Here is a 26,052-nt window from a genome sequence, read left to right on the forward strand (position 1 = left end):
TGTGGAGGGCATCTCTGCTTTGCAAAGGTGCTCCGTCTTCTTCTGCATGCATCCAGCCCCTAGGCAGCATGGTCCTTGAGAGCAGGCAGAGCACAGTCGTGGCCTGAGCATGCCAAGCAGCTCAGACTTTCATTGGGCTGAACTTCCCATTGCAGTCCACTGATGCAGCTGGATGACCATGTTTATTCACAAGAAACTTTTGATGTAATCTCTCATGATCAGTCTGTTGTCAAACCTAAAGAAAAGTGTGGACTTTCATGGTAAAGCCATTGTTTTGCATACATTCTAATATGTGTTGTGAGAAGAGGAAGTTTTGTGGGCCATCAAGTCTATTCTATGTTACCTAAGTAGAGAAAATTTATTTAAAAACAAGCCATTAAATATATTAACATGGCTGAGGAAACCATACTGAGAAAGAAGGACACATTCTGTCCAGAAAAAGTGCCAGGGCAGGAGACCAGGCAGATGCTTAGCAAGGCAATACCACACTTGGCCTGTTTGAAGCACCAAAGGCAAGCCAATGAGTTTGAAACTCATTTTAGAGCTCTGAGCAGAGGTCATGCTGGGTGAATGACCTCTAGAATAGAGATATGAAGTATTCTGAGAGAAACCTCACATCTAGTAAAACTTATAAAAGCTCTGAGCTCCGAGAATTCTCAAAGGGCACAAGGTAAAAGAAGCATTTACTTGAGAAAATCAAAGTCTCCAGTGTAAGGATAGTTACTGCTTACGCACCATCTGCATACTCTTCCCAAACCAGTCCCATGGGAGACAAGTCCAACTGAGCAGATAGAAGCCTCCAGCACTGGCGCCTCTTCCGCCAGGATGCACATCAGGACTACAGCTTCTCAACAAGATAAGAAGAGCCTGGAAACACAGCCCACTGAGAAAGGCTGCAGACTAACCCCTTTCTCTGTCTGCTCCTCCCCTTGAGACTGCTCCAGCTCAGGGGCATCAGGTCCAGAACACTGAAGCACTTGCTGACTGCCCCTTCTCAGTGACATGTAGGCCAGTGGCGCTATGCCGGCTGAAGGGGTCAACATACCTAGGGCCCCCCTTTGGAAGAAGGCTCTCCTTTCACCTCATATCCCTGCTCCAGTTGAAGGCACACAAGTATGGGATCCAAGCATGAGAATATAAAATCATAAGGCTGCCTTGTTCTTGCAAAGTAAAGTAACTTGACTAGACAGACTGTGCAGGATGTTCACTGTAGCTGCTATAGAAAAATGGAAGGCTGCTGCCCTGAGCCACTAAAGATAGGCTGGTAGCTGTAGGAAAGTGAAGTGTTTCACAGTTAGTATACACTAACTAAAACAGTCTAGAAAAAGACACCTAGTACATAAATCCTGCACATGGGATAGCTCCCTTACATGTTACAGCTCACACTTTTAAATGCCCTGAAAAGAACACGAACATGCTGAAAAGGATCTGGGAACACAGTCAACTCTTCAAAGAGCCAGTAACATTAACATTTCTAGGGGAAATAGTGTCTGGTGATAGCAGTACTTTTTAAACAGAGGCTTTGGTAAGGTGAAATGTGAATAAATAAAATTCCATTATCAAAAAGTAAAGTAACAATTAATACATGTTACCAGAGTGATCAAGAATATACCTGCCTTGAAGTATGTATTATGATAAAAGCCTCAAAAAGACTAGGGTAGAAGGAACACATCTCAACATACTGAATACTTTGTGCCGAGCCTGTAGCAACACTACATCACTTGGGGTGAAACTCAAAGCATCTCCAACAAAAGCTGCTTATGATGCTTACAAATTTTCAATGCATATTACTACTGAATTTAAGATAAACCTTTAATGAGAATAATTTTAAACTGGAGTTACTTATAATTCCTCTTAACTGTGATATCACTGCTTAAACTTGATGCATCATTCATGAACTATTGACATGTCTACAAGATGACTGTGTTACAATGGGTATCAGTGAATTAAGAATTGGTTTCAGAATCAACTGCTATTTATTTCTTCATTATTCCTTTGGGGTCTTTCAACTGCTAAGTTATATTTTTTTCTTTTCCTCTAAGCAATGGGCCTTAAACTTGATGGCTCAATAATATTCAACCTCCTTGTTCCTGACCTGGGTCTAAATTCCTACAGTATTTCCAACATCCCTTCATTGCTGGGACACCAACTTCTAATTTCCAAGTTACTGTATCTAATTACCCAGAACAAATATTTGTAGTCATGCTTAGCATGGGGGCCTCTTATGCTTTCCAAACATTACAGTTGAGGAAAACTAACTTGATATTTTCCTCCCAACATACAAATCATAGAAAAAAGTTTCTTTATGGCTTAAAGCAATTCTCAAATTCATCTTGGGGAACTGTGCAACACACAGCAAAGAGCAGCAACAAAATTAACACAGCACAGAAACTGCAATCAGGGGCTGAGGACTTAGCTTAGCAGTAGAGTGCTTGCCTCACAGGTGCAAGGCCCTGAGTTTGCACCTCAGTTCTGGAAAAAAAAAATGAAAAAGACAGAAATTGCAATCATGTTAACTCTTTCTCTTTACCTTCATCTAGCATCTATGCAAGGGTCAGCAATTATGTTTTCTACAGATCAAAGAAGTAAACATATTAGGTTATTCTCATACTTTTCAGATTTATGACCGTTTAAAACTGAAAACCCACTTCTCCTCAAATGTAGGCTGTGCCAGTATTTGAGTGTGTGCAGTGCCTCCAGTCAGTCAGGTGTCCTCAGATCATGGCTGATCAGGGCACATACTCACACATGCACATTTTCTTCTACAGTGTGCCTTAGAGAGTCGGGGGAAACATGGAAGCATAAACACGTGTGTGCACAGTAATGTTAACCAGACCTCTGTTGCTATAACAAATGCTTGAGACAATAAACTTTAAGTTTACTAAGCAAATGTTTCAATATAGATAATGAATAGAAAGGAAAGGGACAATATAAGATGAAGGCGATAGAGCATACACACTGCAGACAGAGTACCCCAAGTCAAGTGCACCAAGAAAATCCACTCAAAGGACAAATTTCTCCCAGCTCACAATGCCCTTCCCAGCTGACATTGCTGCTTTGGGCCTGGTTGGAGGCTGAGCACAGTGGTGGGGCAGCAGGTGGTAGGCCAGCCGTTCACCTTGTTGGCTTGTAAGCACAGAGAAAGAAAGTATCCAATCCTCGCAGCCCTGCTTGTGTAGCTGTTGCCCCTGCACTGAGATATTCCTTCCTGGAGAAGAGACTCACAGGCCATGTTTCCTGGGGCTCACGGAACACAGGACGCTAAGAAGATGGAGACTAGACTAGACTGGGCTCTAGTCTGAGGCTATTAAGAATTAAACAATAGCTGGGTAAGGGAGAGCTCTGAAGCTGCTTCTAAGATGGCTGTGATATTCCAGGCCCACAGCTTTCATGAGCTGACACCAACGCTGGGCTGGGCTGTTCAGTGGTGTATATGCTTTTGAGAGGCCGATGCTTTTGTAAGACAGTGCACCCATCTTCCTGTAAGTAACCCCAACCAATGGTTCATGATGCCAGACTGAGAGGATTCTTTCCTTGCTCTGTCCGTGGTCTGTCTCTGGTGTGAACAGACAGTTGCTCACAGCCCTCAAAAAATAAAAAATAATAAAATAATAAAATAAAACATCACGCAGCACATCCCAGCACAGGTCCAATACCCCCACCTGCTCCCTTCACTAGGCTTTTCTTCTTCAGCTTCTACCATCTGCCAGTTATGCTGCTGGCTGCTGGCAAAGCCTCACAAACAGGGAGCCCTGAGGAGTATGCCAAACATGAGCTAGCAACACACAGTTCTCACAGAAGAACCAAACCAGTCTGCCTGCAGTGATAACATGCTCTACCCTAACCTGAATTTGATTTACCTTTTACAGAGCAGTACGACACCTGTATTAATAAACATTTTTGTCTCCAATGTAAGCAACAATTTGGAGATATTCTTATCTATTTTCCTGAAAGTTAAGACATAAGTCATATAACCTAGCTTTAGCAAATCCAATGTCTTCCTGGATTTATACTTTCTAGAGCAATGGTTCTCAACTTTCTTAATGCTGCAAACCTGTAGCACAGTCCCTCGTGTTGTGGTGACTCCTATACATAAAATTACCTTTGTTGCTACTTCATAACTTGAAATGTTGATGCTGTTTTGAATGATATTGGGAATATCTGTTTTTTGATGGTCTTAGGCAACCCCTGTGAAAGGACCATTAGATCCCTCATGGGGTCTCGACCCACAGGTTGAGAATCGTTGTTCTAGGACATATCAAAAGCCATAAGACAAAAGTGTCACTGTCCACAGAAACTTTATTAGCTATCATTATCTTTTTAATGCTGCTGCAATAGAAGGCCTCCGACTAATTAACTTATAAGGAGAAAGGGTTTTTCTTATAGTCCTGGAGGAAAGGAAATCCTAGACCGACTGGTACTTCCAAATTAAAAAAAGAAAAAAAAAAAGAAAAAAGAAAAAGAAAACAAATAGAAAGGTAGAACTCAGCAACAGGGTGGGCAAGATATGTCCATGCCCCATGATGCAACCACGGGCCAGCACAGGCTCTGTGAGCAGAAGGCAGTGCCTGAGCAGCTACACACTCCAGGCCTGCTCTAGCCCTTTTAAAGTTCTTCAAATGCCACTACTAGAATACAGTAAATGTAGTTACTTTTCTGAATTATATTTGAAGCGAATATATAAGTGCAGTGTTCCCTATGCCTATCAAACAAATATTTGTAAACTCTTAAAACCCTGACAGAAAGAGTTGACTTATGGACATTAATTTTCCAGGAGCTATGCAGTGGTAGCACAAAAAGAAAAAAAGTTTTATTTGCTCATGACTCATCACTTATGCATATAAGTACTGTGTATAACTTACAAGTTAGTAACCTCAAAAAAGAAATTTATGTGAACACCTAGTTTATAATACTACACTAGAACTTTAATACACAGCAACTAAATCTAATCCACTGTCTACTTGACATCACACCAAATGTTCAAAATAGTTAAAGAAACTTTATTACACCCAATTTTATATGATTTTCTCATAAAAGAAAAAACAAAGTGGAGCCTTTTTAAGAATTGCTTAAGACTAATGGAAGTTAATAGCCAATTTTATCTGATCACGCATTCTCTAATGCTGCCTACATTTCTTTAACTTTTTAGAGGTAGTCAGGCTGTTGACAACCCTTTTGCCTCAAGCTCCCAAGTTTTGATATTACAAATTAGAGATACACCCTACTCATCACTTTCTGTATGTCCACATGTGTTTTCTCACCTTGCTCTTTTTCTTGTTCAGTGAGGTTTTTGAGAAACACACTAAAGTGTAGGGATGAACTATAGTTCCAGCATACTATTTTTCCTAATTGTATATTATTGAAGAAAAGTCCAAATTTAAGTTTCTTTAAATTCTTGGATGCTGTTATGTAAATTATTATCAATGTATGACAGTGAAGGAAATGCTGGGCCCCATGACTGTGCATTCACACATGTATATCATATCTGTTGGTGATATTCACCTCAATCTCTTCCTGGCCCAGCTTCTCTACGCTCCCTTGTCCCTCTCCACTTTGCAAATAGTCGCTTCTATTTTTTGTGTCTATATTGTTTTAAGTGTGATTTTAATAAAGGAAACATTAATATTTGTGAGTCATTCTTATTTTTATCACTATGATGACTTCAAATTCTACCATTTCTTGCAAATGACAATGTTATTCTTTACAAGTGCATAAAATTTGATTGCGACCATATTCCACATTTTCTCATGCACTCATCTGTTGTGGGGTTCCTGACCAGATCCACATCCTGACTCTTCTCTCTAGAGGCCTGGTAAATGTATCTATGTGGCAGGCTGACTTACAGTTCCTCATTGAAGCACTAGGAAGGGTACAAATGAGTCTTGAGTCTGAGAAATTTTCTTATTCATTTCTATTGTGTCTACAATAATTTGCACTTTCACCAACAATGTACAGGGCCCTACTGCCCACCTGTGTTTGAAAACATCTGTTGCCATTTTTGATGACAGCATGTTGACTGGGTTGACATGAGAACTCAGTGTTGTTTTCATTTTTATCCCGATAGGTGCAAAAACTTAAATGATTTTTTCACATGTCTATTAGTCACATTTAACTCGTTTGAGAATTATCAAGTCAATCCACTGATCTATTTATTCAGTGGATTATTTGGGGCTTGGATGTGTATGTGTGTGTGTGTGTGTGTGTGTGTGTGTGTGTGTGTGTGTGTGTGTGGTTTGTTTAGTTCTTTATGTATTCTGGATATTAATCCCCTATGTGATGAATAACTGGTAAAAAAAAAAAATTCCCATTCTGCACTTTGTCTCTTCATTCTGTTCTCCACTTCCTTTACTGTGCAGGGATATTTTCTTGTTGTTGGCAGTGGTAGTATTTGGTTTGGTTTGGTTTTTGAATCTGATAAAATCCTATCTGTAAGACTTTGTTCTTATTCCTAGGGTTATTGGTATCCTATTCAGAAAATCATTGCCTACATTTATATTTCAAAGTGTTTTGATTAATAATTTGTTGAAGAACTGAGCACTGATCCATTTTATACCATGAAAATAAACTATCCTTGAATTTTTTGTGGCTTTGCTCTGTCAGTATTCTTTGGTCCTTTAGTTCTGGGTCTCAATTTCTCTTTCCCATGATCTCCTATGTAGATGAGAGCCATGCCAAAAACTCAGACCTTGTGGAACCCATTGAGAGAGCCACGTCTGACATCGCACTCCTGTTTCTTTGGAACTCCCGTGTTTACCCAGGGCTTCTCCTAGCCAGTGACCAACTGTGGGGAAGATAATGTTGACAGCCTACTTCTGCCTGATGCACCACAACCTCATGCAAGGATCTTTGGTCGACCTGGTCAACAGTTCTGTGAGACTGTTGCCTGAGCCTCTTGCTATTGTAACCTTTTTCTCTGTCCCTTCACAGGCATCAGACTCATAAATTGACTACCTCTGGCTACATTCCTGTCCTTCACCTTTGTACATGAAATGCACTTCTCTGGTACCTGTTTGAAAAGCTTATCTCATGTGTCTATGCCTTGGAGACAAACCATAAAATGAGTGCAGTATACGTGTCAATTATAATTCCTTTTTCTAGTTCATAACTACGTATTAATTTTTGGATGATGGCTTTGAGCTTGCAAACTCGCACTGTGACATCAGAATTAAAATTATTTTATTTGCACTTTCCTATTTCTGTAGTAACTTTTATTTATCTCACTGGAGTACATTGACTTAGCACACTGTGCTGAAGAATGATCATAGCTGCTACTCCCATGCACTGTGGGTCTCAGACAAGTGCGTTTATCATTTCATGTCCGAGTGATAATAAATGAATTAGCTGTCTAATATCTAATTAAAAGCCTCTTTTGTTGCTGTTTCGGTATTCTGTGTTGCTTTGAGTTGGTTTTTCATTTGCGGTAGGACTTTTGTTTGATTTTGTTGTTTTGAGACATGTAGTACAGGTTGTCATTCAACTACTATATATCCAGGGCTGAGCTTAAATTCCTGATTTCCTGTCCCCACCAGCCAAGTGCTTGGACTATAGGCAAGCACTACCATATCCAGCTTTTATGTGGTGCTGGTTATCAAACTCAGGGCTTTCTGTATGTCAGGCAGCTACTCTACCAAATAAGCTATATCCCAAAGTACGAAATTGACTTTTAATTCAGTTTACTGAACTTTCGTTTAACTTCAAAGGGGTATTGAATTATATCAGGTGATTTTGCTGAGACATAGGATTGGTTTTCCTGTACTTACTACCTTAGAAATGAATGTGGTAGTGAGACCTTCTGTGTATCAGGCTGGGGAGAGTGTCTTAGCACAGAGCTTGCAGAAACATTCACTGCTGAGCTCTTTCAGGCAAGGCAGAATACAGTGATTTGTTTGGGACTGACTTTTTTATATTCTGCATGACTATTGTCAGCAGTTTCTCCCAGCTAATGACAACTGCTCGCCAGTCCTTTGCAGGCACTCGACCCCATGATTAACATGCAGCAGAAGATAAGATGATTCCTGTGCTTCAGGGTTCCCTGATGCATCCTGTCCATGCCTAAGGAAATGGTTTTCTATGCCTTCATGAGACTGCTTGGGACCACTCAGATATAAAACTTGAAGGTAATTGTTAATGTGATAAGCAGGGGAAGGGGATAAAGCTCACATGGGGAAACTGGAAAGTCTTTTCCTGTGTGAGACGAGCAAACAATAAGATGTAACTTTTAAACCACAGACACACATACACAAAATGTTCAGTTTTCACAGGGTTCAGCTGATCAAAAAATCTATCATTTTCTTCACTGTATTTCTGTTAAGTTCACCTTGTATTTCTGGGATAACTAACATCACTTATGAGGTATTACACAATTTGCTATACTAAGGAGTCTATTAAATTCAAGGTTCAAATCTGTACTCTGGATAGACTGACCTACACTTTTCATTCAATAGTATTCTTATCCAGTTTTATGACTATTCAAAGCAACAAGCAAGATGTATTCCTTTGCTCTCTAGTAACTTTGAGAAACAGCATGACTATTAAAGTAATCTCGACATGCATCCTCTGTGATACTTCTAAAATACACTGGATGTCTTTGATTCTATTTGCTGCTTTTATGTCTTCTTTGATCAATCTGAAAATTGAGGGGTTTTTTTTCTTTAAAGGAATCCATCTATTACTCACAAGACAGTACCAAGCAGTTAAGATGTGATCATCTTATATTTTGTGTCTACTGTCCTGACTTCACACAGGACAGGAAGACTTTCCCATTGTCTCCCTGGAGCTTTCCCTGATATCTCTCCCATAATCACATTCTGTTAGAGGGGAAATGGTGTTTTGCAAATGAAATTATGTCTGTTTGTAATAGTTGACCTTCAAGTAGAGTATCTGAAAGGCTCTGCCAATTCATATGAAGACTTGTTGAGTAGAGCTTGCATGGATATTGATAGACCACATCACAGAACTTGAATCTCAGAAGAATTGGATCCCCCCTGGCTGTCAGTCATGGGGAAGAGCTATAATGGCTGGAACATTAAAGCTCACAAGTGACTGTGAGGATGGTACACAAGATAGACATGTGAAGGAAAGTCAAGGATTCTAGGGTCATTAATGTTGTTTGGAGCCAGAGATCTCAACCTTTTTGACTATAAACTTCAACAGAAAAAATTAAGACAAAACTTCCGCCTCTTCTCAGCCACAGCTGAGGGAGTCCTTGTTACACAGAAATGAATCAAGCAAATAAATGATACACAAATACATTGTTTCTTCTTTGGAAAAATATCAAGTTGGATAAAGCTTTCAAAATCAGAATGTAATCATTATAGGGTCTTCTATTTTACTCCTACTCTTAATATAATATATTGTCTTCTTACCAGATTACTAAAATTGCATAAATGCATTTCATCACATTTACTTGGATACAGAGCAAGTATCTTTAACTTATAAACAATAAAACTATGACCTCAAGTACAGTCTAATTAACTAAAAACCTCGCATTCAAAAGGCTCTCACCATATGGACTTGTCTATCAAAAAGAACTTGCAATGACACAGTACAGACTATAATAGCATAGCCTTTTCTAAATAAGATGACCTTTATTTTTTTAAACTCTTTCTGAAACTATACCTAATTTTTTAAAGCTATTTTATACACAAGAAATATTCAAGCACCTGAAATCAGCTAACTGAATTAACCTATAAACTCTGGCCAAGCTTAAATATCAGTTTCTGTAACTGTTACTCTCAGAAATAAAAGGTATGTTAAGTATAAAAAGTTATTTTCTGAAAACATAAAATATGAATGATGGTGGTTTAGAAAAACTGATACCTAGAAGATGCTGGAGTTTATAAAGAAGGAGACAGATGGAAGAACTAAGACAAATGGTGAACAGAAAGACAACAGAAGTATTCTCCCAGCTAGCCTGGAGAGACAACTTCGGAGCCCTGAACTGAAAATCACATATTCAATGCAAGAGATAATGTACACAGGTAGAATTTGGAATGGTTGGGGATTACTAAGTCCTGATATTAAAACCCAGAGCTCAGAGGAAGGGTGGGGGAAAGAATTAAGATTAAGATGGGGACATTGGATAGGGGGAGGTGGACAGCAAAATAGGGCAATTGGTCTCATGCCACCAGACCCTGAAGGGCAGACATATTTTTAGACACTCCAACACAACAGAAGGAATGGATTCATGACTGGAAGCAAAAAGGCATCTTCTCAAAGTTCAGGAAAATTAGTTTTCTCTTAAATGGACAAAGTAAAAGAAAAATCCATCTCATTCCATACAGATGTGTACATACCAGAACAGTACTCAGCAATTAAAAACAAAGAAATCATGAAATTTGCAGGCAAATGGATGGAAATATAAAAGATCATCCTGAGGTAACCCAGAAGCAGAAAAACACATATGGTACATACTTAATTGTAAGTGGATATTAGCCATATAATATAAGATAAACACACTAAAATCTATAGTCCTAAAGAAGTTAAACAAGGAGGACCCTAAGAAAGAGGCTAAAACCTCATTCAGAAGGGCAAACAGGATAGGCATCAGAAGTAGGAGAAGACAGGGAACAGGACAGGAGCCTTCCCCAGAGGAACTCTGAAAAACTCTACCCATCAGGGTATCAAAGGAGATGCTAAGACTCATAGCCAAACTTTGGGCAGAGTGTAGGGTATCTTATAGAAGAAGAGGGAGATGGAAAATCTTGGAGGGGACAGGAGCTCCACAAGGAGAACAACAGAGCCAAATAACCTGGGCCCAGAGGGGCCTGCAGAGACCGATACTCCAGCCAAGGACCATGCTGGAGAAGACTTGCTAGGTTAGAGTTACACCAAGATACTTTATGCTTTCTGTGGCTACTGTGAAGGGTGTTGTTTTGCTAATTTCTTTCTTAGATCTTTTGTCTTTTGTATACAGGAGGACTACTAATTTTTTTTGAGTTAATTTTGTAGCCAGCTACTTAGCTGAAGGTGGTTATCAGGTGGAGGGGTTCCCTGGTAGAATTTTGGAGGTCACTCAGATATAATATCATCTGCAAATAGTGATACTTTGACTTCTTTTCCAATTTGTATCCCTTTATCTCCTTTTAATTGTCTCATTACTCTAGTTAGGACTTCAAGAACTATGATCAAGAGCTATGGGGAGAGTGGGCAGGCATGCCTTGTCCCTGATTTCAGTGGGATTGATTTAAGTTTCTCTCCATTTACTGATGTTGGCTGTAGGCTTGGCTTGTATATTGTCTTCACCATGTTTAGGTATGGGCCTTGTAAGCTCTTCTGCAGCACTCCAATCTAAATACAAAACACGCAGTTGGTCTACGGCTTCACTGAATAAGCTGCTGACAGTTTTGGGCTCCTCATTAGCATCAAGAGGGTTTGGTGTGTACTGCAAGATTGAAAAAAATGTGAGTTTATTAATAAGGTGATCATCAGAATTCTCCTGGAGGAGGAGAACAGTGTTCAGTGAAGACTGTGGAGAACCCCGTGTGAAGTCACTGCGGAAAGAATGACCCATCTTACACTGAGCCTCGTGACACGTCTTAGGATTCAGGGTCCCCAAGTGTCACACAGCACATCGTGTTCCTACAGCTTACTCTTTAAATGTCATTTCTTTCTGACAGGAGTGAAGATCTTTGGTGATATTCCATGACAGGAGTGAGAAGACGAAGTAGAAGGTATGTGTGACTCAAAACACATGAAACAGACCAGCATGGTACAGAGGACACACATTTACTATAGCCAGTCCCTCCAAAACCACCCACAAGTGAGCAACACTGAGCGGTACCTGATGTGCAATACACATGCCAATGGCCCATCAAGTTCAAAGCTCACTAAGCAAAAGACCTAAGACCCAAACTAGACGACAAGCTGGAACTCTGTGCAACACTTCATGAAAGACATGAAGTGGAGCAGCCAGTGCAGCACATGAGCTGCACATTCATTAACATCCTTGTCCTACTGACATCTTCTCTATGACCACAGGCTGGCTGCCAGTTACCTATAAGCCTCTGCCCATTTGCTAAGATTAAATGCAGACTTCCCTTCACCCCACAAATCAGTATACCAGGGAATCTTCCACATACAAGACTGACCATAATTCTAGGTCTAGTCCATCTTACGTGGACATGTGTGGTATTTATGCATTTAAAAAGAAAACTGTCCGGTGGAATGCAAATATCCCACTGCCAGGAGACAATTCTTGGGCTGGGCTGTGGTGGTGCCTCTCTTGGTGCAGCTCACTTTGCTATGTTTCCTAATCTGTATACTCTGTCTCCCACAAGACAGATCCAGAAAGAGTTTCCTGATCCCAGATCTCACAGTGTCTTCATTTACTGATGAGCTCATCAATTCCACAAACACTTCTAGACTATGGTCCAGGTACTGTGTTTTGTTCTAGAGACACAGAAACAGGTCCTGAGTCTGTCTCCAGGGTTTCCAGCACTGTGTCATTGTAGACAGTGGTGATGGCACCTGCAGAGCCATGTGCTGTTGCTGAGAACAGAAGCATCTGACTTAGACTTTGTTCTTGGACAAACACGGAGGACGTGCAGCTGCAGAATAACCTGAGTAGGGCACGGCTCTGAAGAGGATATTCTTGGTGCTGAAGAGGCAGGAAGGAAGAAGTGAGAACTCAGGCACATTTTTCACAGAGCCAGGTAATGCAGACAGCCCCAGAGGATGATGGTAGGGGTGTTTAAAGCAGCATCTAATGACAGAGTAGCAGCTACTTTTGCGAGGTGCTGGCTTACATTCACCATCTCAGTTCCTAAAAGCGAGTTCATGAGCACTGCTATTAGTCCCAGCTTTTTAACATTTTACAGATGAAGACATTCTGGCTTGGAGCACTTAAGTGATATGCTTAATGGAACAAATCTTTAAAGAAATAGGCATCACATCATTCTGGCCTGAGCCACAGAAGAGTGCTCATAACTGACAACCCCCCTCCAACACTCAAACTCTGCGTAAACATGTTGAGATTGTGGCTACTGTCTAGAGAAAAGGAATTTTATTCCATGTCATGTCAGTATCAGATAGTGACTCAATTCTCAGACCAAAAACGCAATCCTCAGGGCATTAACTACAGATTCCAATAAAATCTAAAATCCCCTTATATTTTCAAGGTATATATGGCTTCCATTACCATGATATAGCCTTATGTAAAAGTTCATACATCCATTTTGTCATATGTATGTGTGTGTGTATATATATAACATATCATATTACCATGATTTGACTATGACTATTATCAGAGAGAATTTCAACAAATGTTCTTGATTGGCATATTTAAGCTTAATAAAAATATCAGAGCATTCAAACAACTACAAAAATTTTATTTATTAGTTATTTCATAGTCAGTTTAAAATACAAATAAAGACATCTAATTCTGATTATGTATCATAATATAGCATTTTCCTTAAAACTAAGTCAGCCATTATATGAATATCATTCTGAGAACAGAGAATACAAAGGTGCAAATTATTACAGCACCTACTTTTTATCCTTGATATTTTTATCCCATTTCAACATTCAAATGGTAAAGAAAAATAAATATACCTCAAGCGTTTTCTAACTAAGTAACCACGTATCCATCTCTGAACAATCAATACGGGTGAATTATGAGCCAGAATTTCATTAATCCTTGAAATTACAAGTCTGATGTCTTTCATTTCATCTTCATAGGTTGTACCCTGTATGAAGAAATTTTATCCAGTATTTTTATCTTTCATTAAATTATTTCCCAAAGATATTTAAATAAATTAATAAAACATTCAGCAAAGTCTTTTCAGTACAATAGTTAAACAGTAAATACACTATAGTATAGCTTAAAATAAAAACATTATTATTCCAAGTAATTTCAATGTTCTGTACAATAATATTCAGGATACTCCCTCCATTTCAGGCTGTATGGAAACATACATAAAATTATCATCTTGATAATCCTCCTCTTTGGAAAGTAGTGGTGTGGACTGGTACCTCGCTAAACCAGAAGGTGGCCTGTGCTGTGCACTGCTATAAAGAAGGGGCAGCATGTGGATTTCCTGCTAGTGGCATGAATCCTCACAGTGGTTCACCCTGGATGTGCTATTAGACACTCTCCTTTGGAAACTATCAGTATCTGCTTGCAAATCTCCAGACTTTGGAGTCACAGACTCACTCTGTCTCATTCATCGCTGACTAGTTAGAAATACAGTCACTTATTCTCATGTTTAGAATGCATAATAATACATTAGAAATAAAATATTTACACTGATTTAAGGTGACACTATTCTTAAGGAGATGTGAACAAATGCCTACTCCTACCAGATAGAAAACAACAAATGTCCAACTTGAGGAACCAATGAGTTCACTGGGGTTATTTACAGGAGTTTTGGTAAGGATTATTTACAGGGAGAGGGAAGACTCTCAGGCAGCTGTATCACCCGCAGTACACCCCAGCATTGCTGACAGATCCCAAAAGCTAAAGGCATGAAGCTCCTGTGATGATATATGGGCAGCTCAACAGATCAGAATTTATCATCTAGTAGCTCTACTGCTCTAGGCTTCTTCCAAGAACTTTGGTTGGTGGAGGACTTTGTGCATCTGGTGGGTTTCAGGGACTTCCTAAGCTTAAGTAGGCTTCCTTCTAAAAGACACCGAGTCTTAACCAGCTCCCTAGAAGAAAACTGCTATACAATGGGCCTAATTCTAAGAACTATCAGTCCTGAAACATTCAAAATCCACTTTTTTTCCAGATAGGATATGCAATCACCTTTATTCCTGTAGAAGCCCCTCTCCCAAATCACAAGGCATTGCAGATTTCTGAATTCATTATATGGCCATAGCTTGCTTACTTTTCTAACAGTTGTAAAGACAGATGGAAAAAAAACAAACAACTCCTCGTAAATGATAAATGGATTAATTCATATTTTCCGCATCCTTCTGAGTTACCACACATACTATTGCCAAAGCTGAGGGTCCATGGTGCCCATCTGAACACAAGAGTATGGTGATTTCTACAGTTCTCTTACCTCACTGAAGGTCAGCATTAGATTTCTTGGCACACAATATTTGTTTTTTATCATATAGAGGTTGCCTCACTTCTCAGTCTCACCTAGTTTTACCCTCCAAATAACACCTCTAAGTCTTAATCTCTTCTTAATCTCTGTGCACTTACTGTGAATCAAATATCAACACTTTGTACAGATATTTTAGTACTTACATGTGAGTGAGCTACTGTGTCAAGGTCTTAGTCTTCTAGAGTCAGTTACTTCTTTTTGATGTTGATCTGATCATAGTCTCCTCCTGAGACAGTACACTTCTCAGTCCTCCATCACACACCAAGGTCTTACGCTTAACTGAACCCCCGTGTCTACTATTGCTATGATTTAACAGCATGACCAGAGAGAATCTTGGGAAGGAAAGGGATTATTTTGCTTGCACCTTCATGTCACTGTTCATCACTGAAGAAAGTCAGGACAGGAAATCAAAAAGGATAGGAAAGTAGAGGCAGGAGCTGATGCTGAGGCTATCGTGGAATGCTGTTTCCTGGCTTTCTCACCATGGCTTACTCAGCCTTCTTTTTTATAGAACACAGGAACACCTGCCCAGAGATGGCCAACGCACAAAACACTGGGCCAAACCAGGCCTTCCCAAATCAATTGCTAATTAAGACTACAGGCTGATTTTATGAAGGCATTTTCACAATTGAGGCCTCTTCTTTTTCACTGACTCTACCTTGTGCTGAGCTGACATATAACTAGCCAGCACACTAGCAATATTGGAAAACAGTGACATTTCTTGTGTCACCAATGGCTCATCACAGAAAACTATTCTTTTGCTGACACAGCTTTATACAAAGCTCCTGGATCCCCCTTGTACTGATCTTAGGCCTATACAAATCTTCCTCACTCCACACTTTACCTACCAACCATTTGCTCAATGCTTTAGTCCCCACTATCTATTACAGTCAGAAGGTTTTGAGCCACAGGTATTCTTGATTTGGATCATATTACATTATCTACAAGTGTTGCCTGAAAGAGCCTCAAAATGGGACATTCTCCTATACTCTTGTCAGCCCACATCATCTTATCATCTTCTGCTAAACTCTAAGGCTAATCCCTCGGTCAACCCCTAAGACCTCTGCAGAGTACAGGGCCACCACCTCCTCTGTACCACAACAGTCCTCCTCTCTAGGGCAGCAGTCCCTTTCCAACAAACAGATCTGCTAACCAAGCCCTAATTTGGTTTGTGGTCAGACAAGCTTACATGGTGATGGAGTTAGTGGGTTTAACTCCATAGCTGAGCCTTTATCCTACACAGAGCCAGTGGTGAGTCTCCTTGCTTGTCACCCGCACATGGGCACCAACTGACCGCTGCATCACTAGGCAATCTGCATCATAGGCCTTCACGTTTGATTTCACAGTGCCAATCAATCTTTCTTCGCACACTCAGTTTTCTCTTTCCGCTTTCCTCCCTCTTCCTCTCCCTAGTTTCTGTAATTTCCTACTCCCACTGACCAATTTATCTCTCTTTAAAAAAAAATGTGTGTATGTATGAGTCTATTGCATGTGTATCTTTGATCATGAGTGTAACTGTGCGTCTGTTTGGAGGTGAAAGGCAACCTTAGGTATTGATTCTTTACTTCCACCTTGTCTTGACTGTCTCTTTTTCACTCTCTCCATTGCTATGCACACCAGGCTCGCTGGCATGTGAGTTTCCAGGGAGACTCTGTCTCTCCCTTTCATCTCAACACAGGTGCACAAGGATTGCAGACCTGCACTGCAGGCCTTTAGTTGGCTCTCAGGGTTAAACCTCGGGATCAACCCAGGCCTGCCCTTTCTTCTTGAAACAAGATTTTCTCTATAACCCATGAAAGCCATGAGTTGCTCAGCCCTTAAACTGCACCTCCTGAGTGCAGGGATGGCAACCATGAGCCACTGTGACTCACTCTTCATCTCAGCACTTTTAATTGGCTAAAATGGTAGTATAATCTAATTCTACCCTTTTCTCTACCTGATTTGTGGTTCTTCATCTTCTACAAACTTTAAACAGCAAAGGTTTTATTTTTATTTATTTATTTTTCACCACTTTGCTAAACTCTAAGGATCATCTTCATTGCTACATTTTTTTCTGCCTTAAATACGCTAATTATCATAACAGCTATACTTCCTGTTAGGAATTACTGTTAAAATTACAGCCTGTAAAATGAACTTCCAGTTCTATTACTCCACTTATATATCAAAAGCTGAGACCATTGCCCCCCTACTTCAACTAATGCACATTTCATTCTGTGTTTTCTATAACTACATTTGAATATTCCTTTATCAAGTCAGATAACTTAATAAACCCTTAATGCCTTGATTTTTCCCCCTCCCACCTAGTAAATGCTTTAATTCCATTGGGTCTCTGCTCTATATGCTCTACCAATGTGTTAAATCAGACTTTGTAAGCTAATGAGGAAACTTTAGTAATAACTCCTCTTTTGTACCCCACCACTCTGATAGAAAATGAGAATTGAGAAACCATTAAACTAGGATGGATCTGGTACATTGAATTTCCATGAGAACAAAGCAGAGCTCAATGTAAACAACAGAAATTACACCACTCAGAATCAGCCACCTAGCCTCTAACTGGGACCATCTCAAATCAATCAAAATTGTTTTCTTTGTTTCCTTTCCATAGCCACTTCATAAAATACCTCCCTTTCCCTGAGACAGAGTGCTGACTGCTTGCACTCTGATGTGTGGATCAGGTAATGCTTATATAAACTCATTAAAATTTAAATGTGTATTTCTATTTTGTTTTGTAAGGTCATTTTCTTCAGAGCACAGAATGACTTTTATTTTTTTATTTTTTATACTATTTTTTTTATTTTATTAATTACACTTTATTCATTTTGTATCCCCCCATAAGCCCCTCCCTCCTCCCTTCCCTATCCCACCCTCTCTTCCCTTTCTGCATGCATGCCACTCCCCAAGTCCACTGATAGGGGAGGTTCTCCTCTTCTTTCTGATCTTAGTCTATCAGTTCTCATCAGGAGTGGCTGCATTGTCCTCTACTGTGGCCTGGTAAGGCTGCTCCCCCCTCAGGGGGAAGTGATCAATGAGCAGGCCAATCAGATTATGTAGGAGGCAGTCCCTCTTCCCATTACTATGTAATCCACTCAGAATGACTTTTATTGAATGTAAAACTCTTAAATATTTCCCTAGGATTTTACAAGATGAAGCTGTCTCCTTGTCTTATATTTGATATTTTACTACTGCGTTGTTGTCATGCTCAAACATGTCCTCTAACCTCCAACAACACAAAAGTACTTCTTGCCACTCCAATTTGTCAACTTCGTTCAACACCTCTGTGTGTGCAAATGCCTCCTACTGTCTGAACTGCTCAGGACCAATGCCAATGCTTCTATTTGCTGGACATTCTTACATGAATAAAAGCATCTTAAGTATAAATACCTATGCTTTCTTTTCGTTTTCTGCCTTATCTTTAAACTATAATTGACCAGTTTAAATATGTTTTTGTTTCATAGACTTTGTCCAGAAATCATGATCTTTTCCACTCTTTTTCTTTCCTCTCTCCTACCTTCTGCTCCCCCTTTCTCTTTGCTGTTCCGTCTGAGACAAAGTCTTCCTCTGTAGCCTACTACAGTCTGGACCTCACTACATAGCACAGTATGATTTGACCCTTTAGGCTTCCCAGTGTTAGCACTGTAGGTATGAGCCACCATGCCTAGCTTTTATACTCTTTCTTTATTGCAGCTTTTTAATTTGCATTAATTTATCTGTATAGTTCTGATCTGTGTGCAGATATCAAAACCCCTAGGTTTTGACTCTATCTTGTATTTTTCTGCCTCAATATTTTCACAAAGTAACTGAACAACACTTAAGCTTCCCAAAGTCTTTGGGCAAATACCTTGCCAAATGCCAACAAGAATGTCACTGGTGACTTATCCAAATGCCAAACACTTTGATATCTAAGCAAGTGAAGTCATCTTTTTTCTAAGGAAAAGCCATGTATTCCCTCCATCTGTGGAGCTCTGGCTGTATAAAACCTGCCTGACTTGAATACCACGCTCAGCCCTTACTGTGTATTTGATCTGGGCTAAATCAGCTGTCTATCCATTTCTGTTACCTGTGAGATGGAAACATACCAGTGCTCTTTCACTGGGCTGTTGACGAAGTACTTGGAGCAGCAGCTGGAGAACTGCCGCCATCCAAACCTCCCAAAAGGTTCCCGGCATTATAGTGGCTCAGACTTTCTAAGACTTCTAAATGCATTACTGTATTTATCACAAAATTAACAGGAAAAGAGGCATTGAGTGAGCAGCTTACTGAATGATATGTTAGCTCTGAAATGAAAACATCAACTAAAAAGATGTCTATATAAAACTAGTCAGTCTAATGAAAAGAATTATAATAAAATCTGGGCAAAGAACATATACTTTTAAGCATAAATATCAATAATAAATAAGAAAAGACAGGTGGCACAGAAATATGACCTGCTTATCCTAATAGGATGCTGGCATAGAGTATAGAGAGGCATATTTCAAGACAAAATAATATGGCTCTGTGATATTACTCAGAGGCATCTACTTTACATGTTGACAAAAGGGAAAACTTTAAAAGCTAATTTTAAAAGTACATGTTATTCAGGTTGTATAAAATTCTAAGGTGGAATCATTTTTAATCAATTACATATTTTAGGTAACTTGTGCAGTTATTTAAATTTTTCATTTTACCTGTACTTAGACTTTAAGGTTTGTCGTTTCTTTTTTCTTTCGTGTTTTTTTTTTTTTTTCCCATCAGAATTTTCTTATATGGCTCATTGTTTCTTTGGATACTTTAAAACTATAAAACATACTAAGAGAATCATGTGTTTGTTTCAAATAAAGTAAATCCATGCCTATTTTACCTTTTATTCTTTTGAAAAGCATATTCTCTTTTCAATAGAATGTTCACAATATAAAATGGTGAAAATATGTGTGAATTCTCCACATTTATAAGAGATAACTTTGCAGCATTTTAAATTAGTTTTCTAAACTTATCTTGGGGAATACTCAGATGTGGGAGTTTTCTGTTCTATTAGCATTGTAGAACAAGGACATAGAACAAAACTGCAACAGTGCCCAAACTGTACAGAGTAAAGGAGAGCATGGACTATGATAGGAGACAGAAACTATCATAGTTTCTGTGAGACACTTTTACATACATAGCTCACACAGCATTTCCAGATGCTCATCTAGGTTGTCACAGACATACCATCACATGGGGTGGGTCAGCTTGTTGAACCATTCCCACATTGGGAATGTTTTTGGTGGGGTTTGCTGTGGCTTGTGGGTGGTTTGGCCCTCAATAATCCATGTACTGAAAGTTTGTCCCTAAAATGGCATGGAGTTGAAGGCTTTAAGATCTGGTGCCTGGGGGAAAAGGGGAGGGGCTCTCCAAATCATTGCTCTGCTCAAAAAGGAACAAAGCAGCTCTGAGATCACTGCTAAGCCCAAGTCTGGGCTCATGCAGAGTTCTGCTAGTTTCCTTTCAAAGGCAGTCTTCCTTTCCACATGTGCTCCACCTCTGGCATGGGGTGAATGAGAGTTCCCTTAGCTGCCAGGACTGTGAGTTACATAGCCCCATTGTTTCGTGGAGCCAGTTACGGGTGTTTTTATAATGGTGAAATCTAATACAGGGTAGCTGTGAAGAAACTGCTCAAAACATTTATGAAGAATTTATTTTTACAAGACTTACTCTTTCATTTCTCTGGGATAAATTATGAGGAGAGCAATTGGTGAGTCATATGACCACTCCATGGTCAATTTTAAAAGAGACTAGCAAAATCCTTCCCAGAGACTTCTCCATATATTTATCAGAATTTAGTGACAGTACTTACTGCTTTTTATTATTATTTTAGCCATTCTTTAAGAGCAGACTGTCACTTTAACTTGTATTTTAAAATAAACAAAAATCAAACAAAAGAAGAGCCAATCCGTTATTTAACTTGTGTCTCCCTGATGGAGAACAAAACTAAACATACACATGCTCAGCTTGCCACCTGTGCACCTCCTCTGACAGAAGGCCACTGATGATTCTGGCCATCCCTTAACAGTTGTGCTTCGCTGCTCAGCCTTGAGAGCTGCATGTGCTCCAGAGGTTCTAGGCCTAGCTCACACACTGCTATTGGTGAGCTGGAGTGTGTATCTGTGCATGCCATCCTTTTACTTGTTGAACTTCTAACCTCCAGTGCTTAAAAATATATAAATGATCATCCTGAGTGAGGTATCCTAGAAGCAGAAAGATACACATGATATATACTGACTTATAAGTGGATATTAGATATATAATATAGGATAAACACACTAAAATCTGTACACCTAAGGAACCTAATCAAGAAGGACCCTGGTAAGATGCTCAATCTTCATTCAGAAAGGCAAAGAGGATGGACATCAGAAAAGGGAAAAACAGGGAATGGGACAGGAGCCTATCACAGAGGGCCTCTGAAAGACTCTATCCAGCAGGGTCAAAACATATGCTGAGATCCATAGCCAAACTTTTTGCAGAATGCAGGGAATCTTATGAAAGAAGGAAGAATAGAAAGACCTGGAAGAAACGAGCTCCACAAGGAGAACAGCAGAACCAAAAATTCTGGGCCTATTGGTCTTTTCTGAGACTGACACTCTAACCAAGACCATGCATGGAGATAACTTAGAACCCTTGCATAGAAGTAGCCAATGGAAGCTCAGTGTCCAAGAGGGTTCCACAATAATAGGAATAGGGACTGTCGCTAACATGAATTCATAGGCTGGCTCTTTGATCACCTCCACCTGAGTGGGGAGCAGCTGTACCAGTCCACAGAGGAAGACAAAGAAGCCAGTCCTGATGAAACCTGATAGACTAAGGTCAGATGGAAGGGGAGGAGGACCTACCCTATTATTGTACTGGGGGAGGGGCACAGGATAAGAAGAGGAAGGGGGTGAGACTGGGAGGGATGGGAAGGGGGCTACAGCTGGGTTACAAAGTGAATAAACTGTAATAAAAATGAAAATCAAAAAATAAAAAAAGAATATAAAGAAACAATTGATGAAATTCTCTGACTTGAGGGAATCCTCAAATATATATGGCAATGGCATTAGGCATTGGACCACCAAGACTGATTGTTTCACGAAATCTCTGCCCTCTTAAATGCATTAAAGCATCCATCTATTAAGGGGTAAATGAGTTAATGGTTTATTAGTGGAAATGCTTTGCTACCAACTTGCGATCTCTAGACAATGGTTGCTAACTTGTAAATGACAACTCTGTCCTGATCTGACATCACTGGGAGGGCGAGATCATGCAAATTTAAACCTCACTAAACCTGCTTATTAGAACGACAGTGAGGAGATGACAGAAGCTTAAGAAGTGTGTCCTCATTGGTGTGCATAGGTGACTCATGTGACCAGCCTGGGAAGGCATTTTAGTGGAACACTTCTCAGTTCCTAGGTTATTACAGAAGAAAGGCTGTCCTCTGAATCCCTGTGCTTCCTGTCTCACTGTGGAATTCCCATACTTTCTTCTCCCACAGTAATTCATCTGACATCATCAGGGCTGAAACAAGTGAAGTGACTGCTTTTAAAACTGTTTTTGAAGCTGAATGCTGATGGAAAAGTGAAGAATAGGTCCTTCTGACATCTCAAAAGGAATGTGAAAGGTATTTGGAAGAGGAGCAAGACCATATTCTTCAGAAACTGGTGATAATTCACATGGACCATAAACATGCCTGGCAACTTTATGAAACACAGACCCGGGACATCTCTCTGAAGAACAGTGGAAGCAGTGACATATTAACTCTGTGCCTTTGCGAAAAGGAAAAGGTCTTGAACACAGTAGTTAAATAAAAGAAAGACAAGAGTACAAAAACAGGGAAAATAGTTGCCTTTTTCTTTATTTGAGAATGAAAGGACTTCTGGGAGAAGAAATTGGAGTCTTGTCTAGAAATCAACTGTGAATCCTAGTGAAAGATTGAGAGATGACTAAACACATTGCTCCATCACACATGTAGAGCTCCAGAAAGTACAATGATTTTGAAGAACAAGTCTAGGACTTCATCAAAGGCCTCACTGCCCAGAGTTACCTTAAGACTCTTCTCACATGCCATCACAGATTTCTTTGGCGACCAAAACCATGGTTCAGTTAGGTGTGACTCTACCTTCTTCACTGGACATAAGCAGTAAGCCTAGGAAATGCAATGCTATGCCAATTATCCAGGCCCACAAAGTTTAAGAGAAATGAACACAGGGATACTTCTTCTCAAAGTTCCAAGGATGTCCCAGTCAACAGTGTCTCAGAAAAATTACTTGTCCTCAGGGAAAAGTCACCATAAAAGTCCTATACTAGAGCAGCACAAGGCAGAAATGCATGTTGAAACTATCTCAGTAGACCACACAGAACATGTTACTTTCATCCAAGTCCCTTTCTCTTTCTGGACTGAGAAGTTTGTCCTTTATTGTGAACGTGGATAAGTTGTTGAATTCCATGGCTGAAGGATATCTGCCTCAAGCAAATTTGGAGTTCCATGTTTGATCTAAATAAGGCTCTGGGACTTCAGATTTGGCAGGGTTGTAATTTTAGACTATTGTGATGATACAGATGTATTTTCACGTAAAGACATAACTCAGAATGGATGCAAAAGCTATGGCTTGAAGGTATCCTCCAAATTCCTCATGTTAGTAACAACCCATACCTTTGTATGCTATTGTCATGCCAGAGGCAGTAGTTTTGACCATAAGTAAATTCTGAGGGCTCTGCATACATGAATGAATTGCTCCATTATAGGGGGGTCAATTTGTTACAGAACTAAATCCTCTCTGCCTCTCACCCTGGGATGCACTTTGTCATACAAAACTTAATCAAGTGATTTGTTGTTCTTTGCATATGGTGACTATATCTTTTGTTATAATTTCAGTTTCATTTTGTAGCTGGCATATAGAAAAGACTGAATTTCACACATTTATCTACCATCTTAAGAGCTGCTTATTTTGATAACAAGTTGTAAGACAGTCTTGTTTGCATTATCAGATATCACTCATAGGTGATAATTTCAACAAAGTTGGAGCTCTGTACCTACTCTCCCATTCTCCATGCCTGTTTTCTTTGCTTCTGTACTGAATATATACTAGCCAGCAGTACTATGTTAAATGTAACAATGGGATTTCTTCTATTCCAAAATGGGAGGAAATCAGAGCAGCCTGGGAAACCAAGTAAACTCCCATCTCTAAGATAGATAGATAGATAGATAGATAGATAGATAGATAGATAGATAGATAGATAGACAGATGAACGAACAAACAAGCAAACAATCCAACATCCGACAAAGGGTTAATATCCAAAATATATAATGAACTCAAGAAACTGAACACCAATAAACAACAAAAAAAATTTTTTTAAATGGGCAAAGAACTAAACATAGCATTCTCAACGGAGGAATCTTCAGTGGTAGAGAAGCATTTAAGGAAATGCTCAACACCCTTAGTCATCAGAGAAATGCAAACCAAAACGACTCTGAGATTCTATCTTACACAGGTCAGAATGGCTAAATTCAAAATCTCAAGTGACAGCACATACTGGAGAGGATGTGGAGAAAGGGGAGCCCTCCTCCATTGCTAGTGGGAGTGCAAACTGGTACAACTACTTTGTAAATCAATCTGTCACTTTCTCAGAAAATTGGGAATAGCTCTTCCTCGAGACCCAGTTATACTACTCCTGGACATACACCCAAAAGACCTTCCATCATACAATGAGGACATTTGCACAAGTATGTTTATAGAAGCTTTATTCATAATAGGAAGAATCTGGAATCAACCTAGATGTTCCTCAACTGAAGAATGGATAAACTGTGTGCATTTACACAACGGAATAAAACTCAGCCATTAAAAACAAAGAAATCATGAAAATTGCAGGCAAATGAATGGAACTAGAAAAGATCATCCTGAGTGAAGTAACCCAGACCAAGCAAGACACACACATATGTGCTTAGTTATAAGTAGATTTTAGCTGTATAGTACAGGATAACCATTCGACAAGGCACAGACTCAAAAAAGATAAGTAACATAAAGGATCCAAGGGAAGCTGCATATATCTCACTCAGAAGGGGAAGTAGCACAGACAGAGTTAGAGGCTGAAGAGAGGGAACAAGGTAGGGGAGGAGGCAGAAAAAAAAATATGAAGGTGGAAATCAGGCCTTGGGAGAGTGGGTTCAAGAGGACAGAAGGACATGGAAAAAAAAGAAACCGAAGATGGGAGTATCTCTGTGACAAGCTGGAGACCTAAGTCAGGGTAGGCTCCTAGGAGGAGCCTAGGAGGATATAAGGGGGAATCAAGCAGAGATTCCTAATAGCAGAGGTCATAGAGACTGAAGAGGACACCCTCTAACTACACAAGTCTCCTAGTAGAGGGAGAGAATCACCAATCCACCCATACAAACTTCCATCCAAAATTTACCCTGCCTACAAGACGGGAAGGGATAAAGATAAAACAGATAGAACAGAGATTGAGGGAATGCCCAACTGATGTCTGGCCCAACCAAAGTCCCATCCTATCAGAGAGTGCCAACCCCTGACACTATGAAGGATACTAAGCTAAGCTTGCAGACAGGAACCTGACAGAGTTTTCCTCTGAGAGGCTCTACCCAGCAACACTCAAAACAAATGCTGAGCCAAACATTGTGCAGTGCATAGGGAGATTTGAGGAAAAGTGGGAGGAAAGAGAAAAGGACCTGGAAGTGACAGGAGCTCCGCAGGAAGACCAACAGGGCCAACTAACAAGGACACAGGGTTGCATGCATGGACTGGATCTAAACCCCCTTACAAAATATAGCAGATGGGCAGCTTAGGCTTCATGTGGGGACTGCGTCTGATGTGGATACTCTTGCCAGCCTTTTGATCACTTCCCCCTAGTGGGACTGCCTTGCCAGGCCACAGGGGAAGAGGACATGTTCAGTCCTGCTATGACTTGATGAGTTGGGATGGATGGGAAGGGAGTACCTATGAGGAATAGGTGGTGGGAGGGGGGAGGAAGGGTGGGACTGGGAGACGAAGAGGGATGG

At 40.0% G+C, this 26,052-nt stretch overlaps 1 protein-coding gene across 1 annotated transcript in view; it reads right to left on the reverse strand.

The window, feature by feature from the left end:
- Nucleotides 1-26,052, reverse strand: part of Lrriq3 (leucine rich repeats and IQ motif containing 3) — a 103,358-nt gene that overhangs the window by 64,012 nt on the left and 13,294 nt on the right. The window contains exons 4-6 of the mRNA XM_055614454.1: nt 13,552-13,685; nt 12,155-12,179; nt 5,786-5,797 (exon numbers count right to left, since the gene is read on the reverse strand). Of these exons, the coding sequence (XP_055470429.1) occupies nt 5,786-5,797; nt 12,155-12,179; nt 13,552-13,685 (171 nt within the window). The remainder of the gene's footprint in view (nt 1-5,785; nt 5,798-12,154; nt 12,180-13,551; nt 13,686-26,052) is intronic.

Source organism: Psammomys obesus, unplaced genomic scaffold (genome assembly GCF_907164565.1).
Source record: "Psammomys obesus unplaced genomic scaffold, mPsaObe1.curated_primary_1811, whole genome shotgun sequence".
Lineage (NCBI taxonomy): Eukaryota > Metazoa > Chordata > Mammalia > Rodentia > Muridae > Psammomys > Psammomys obesus.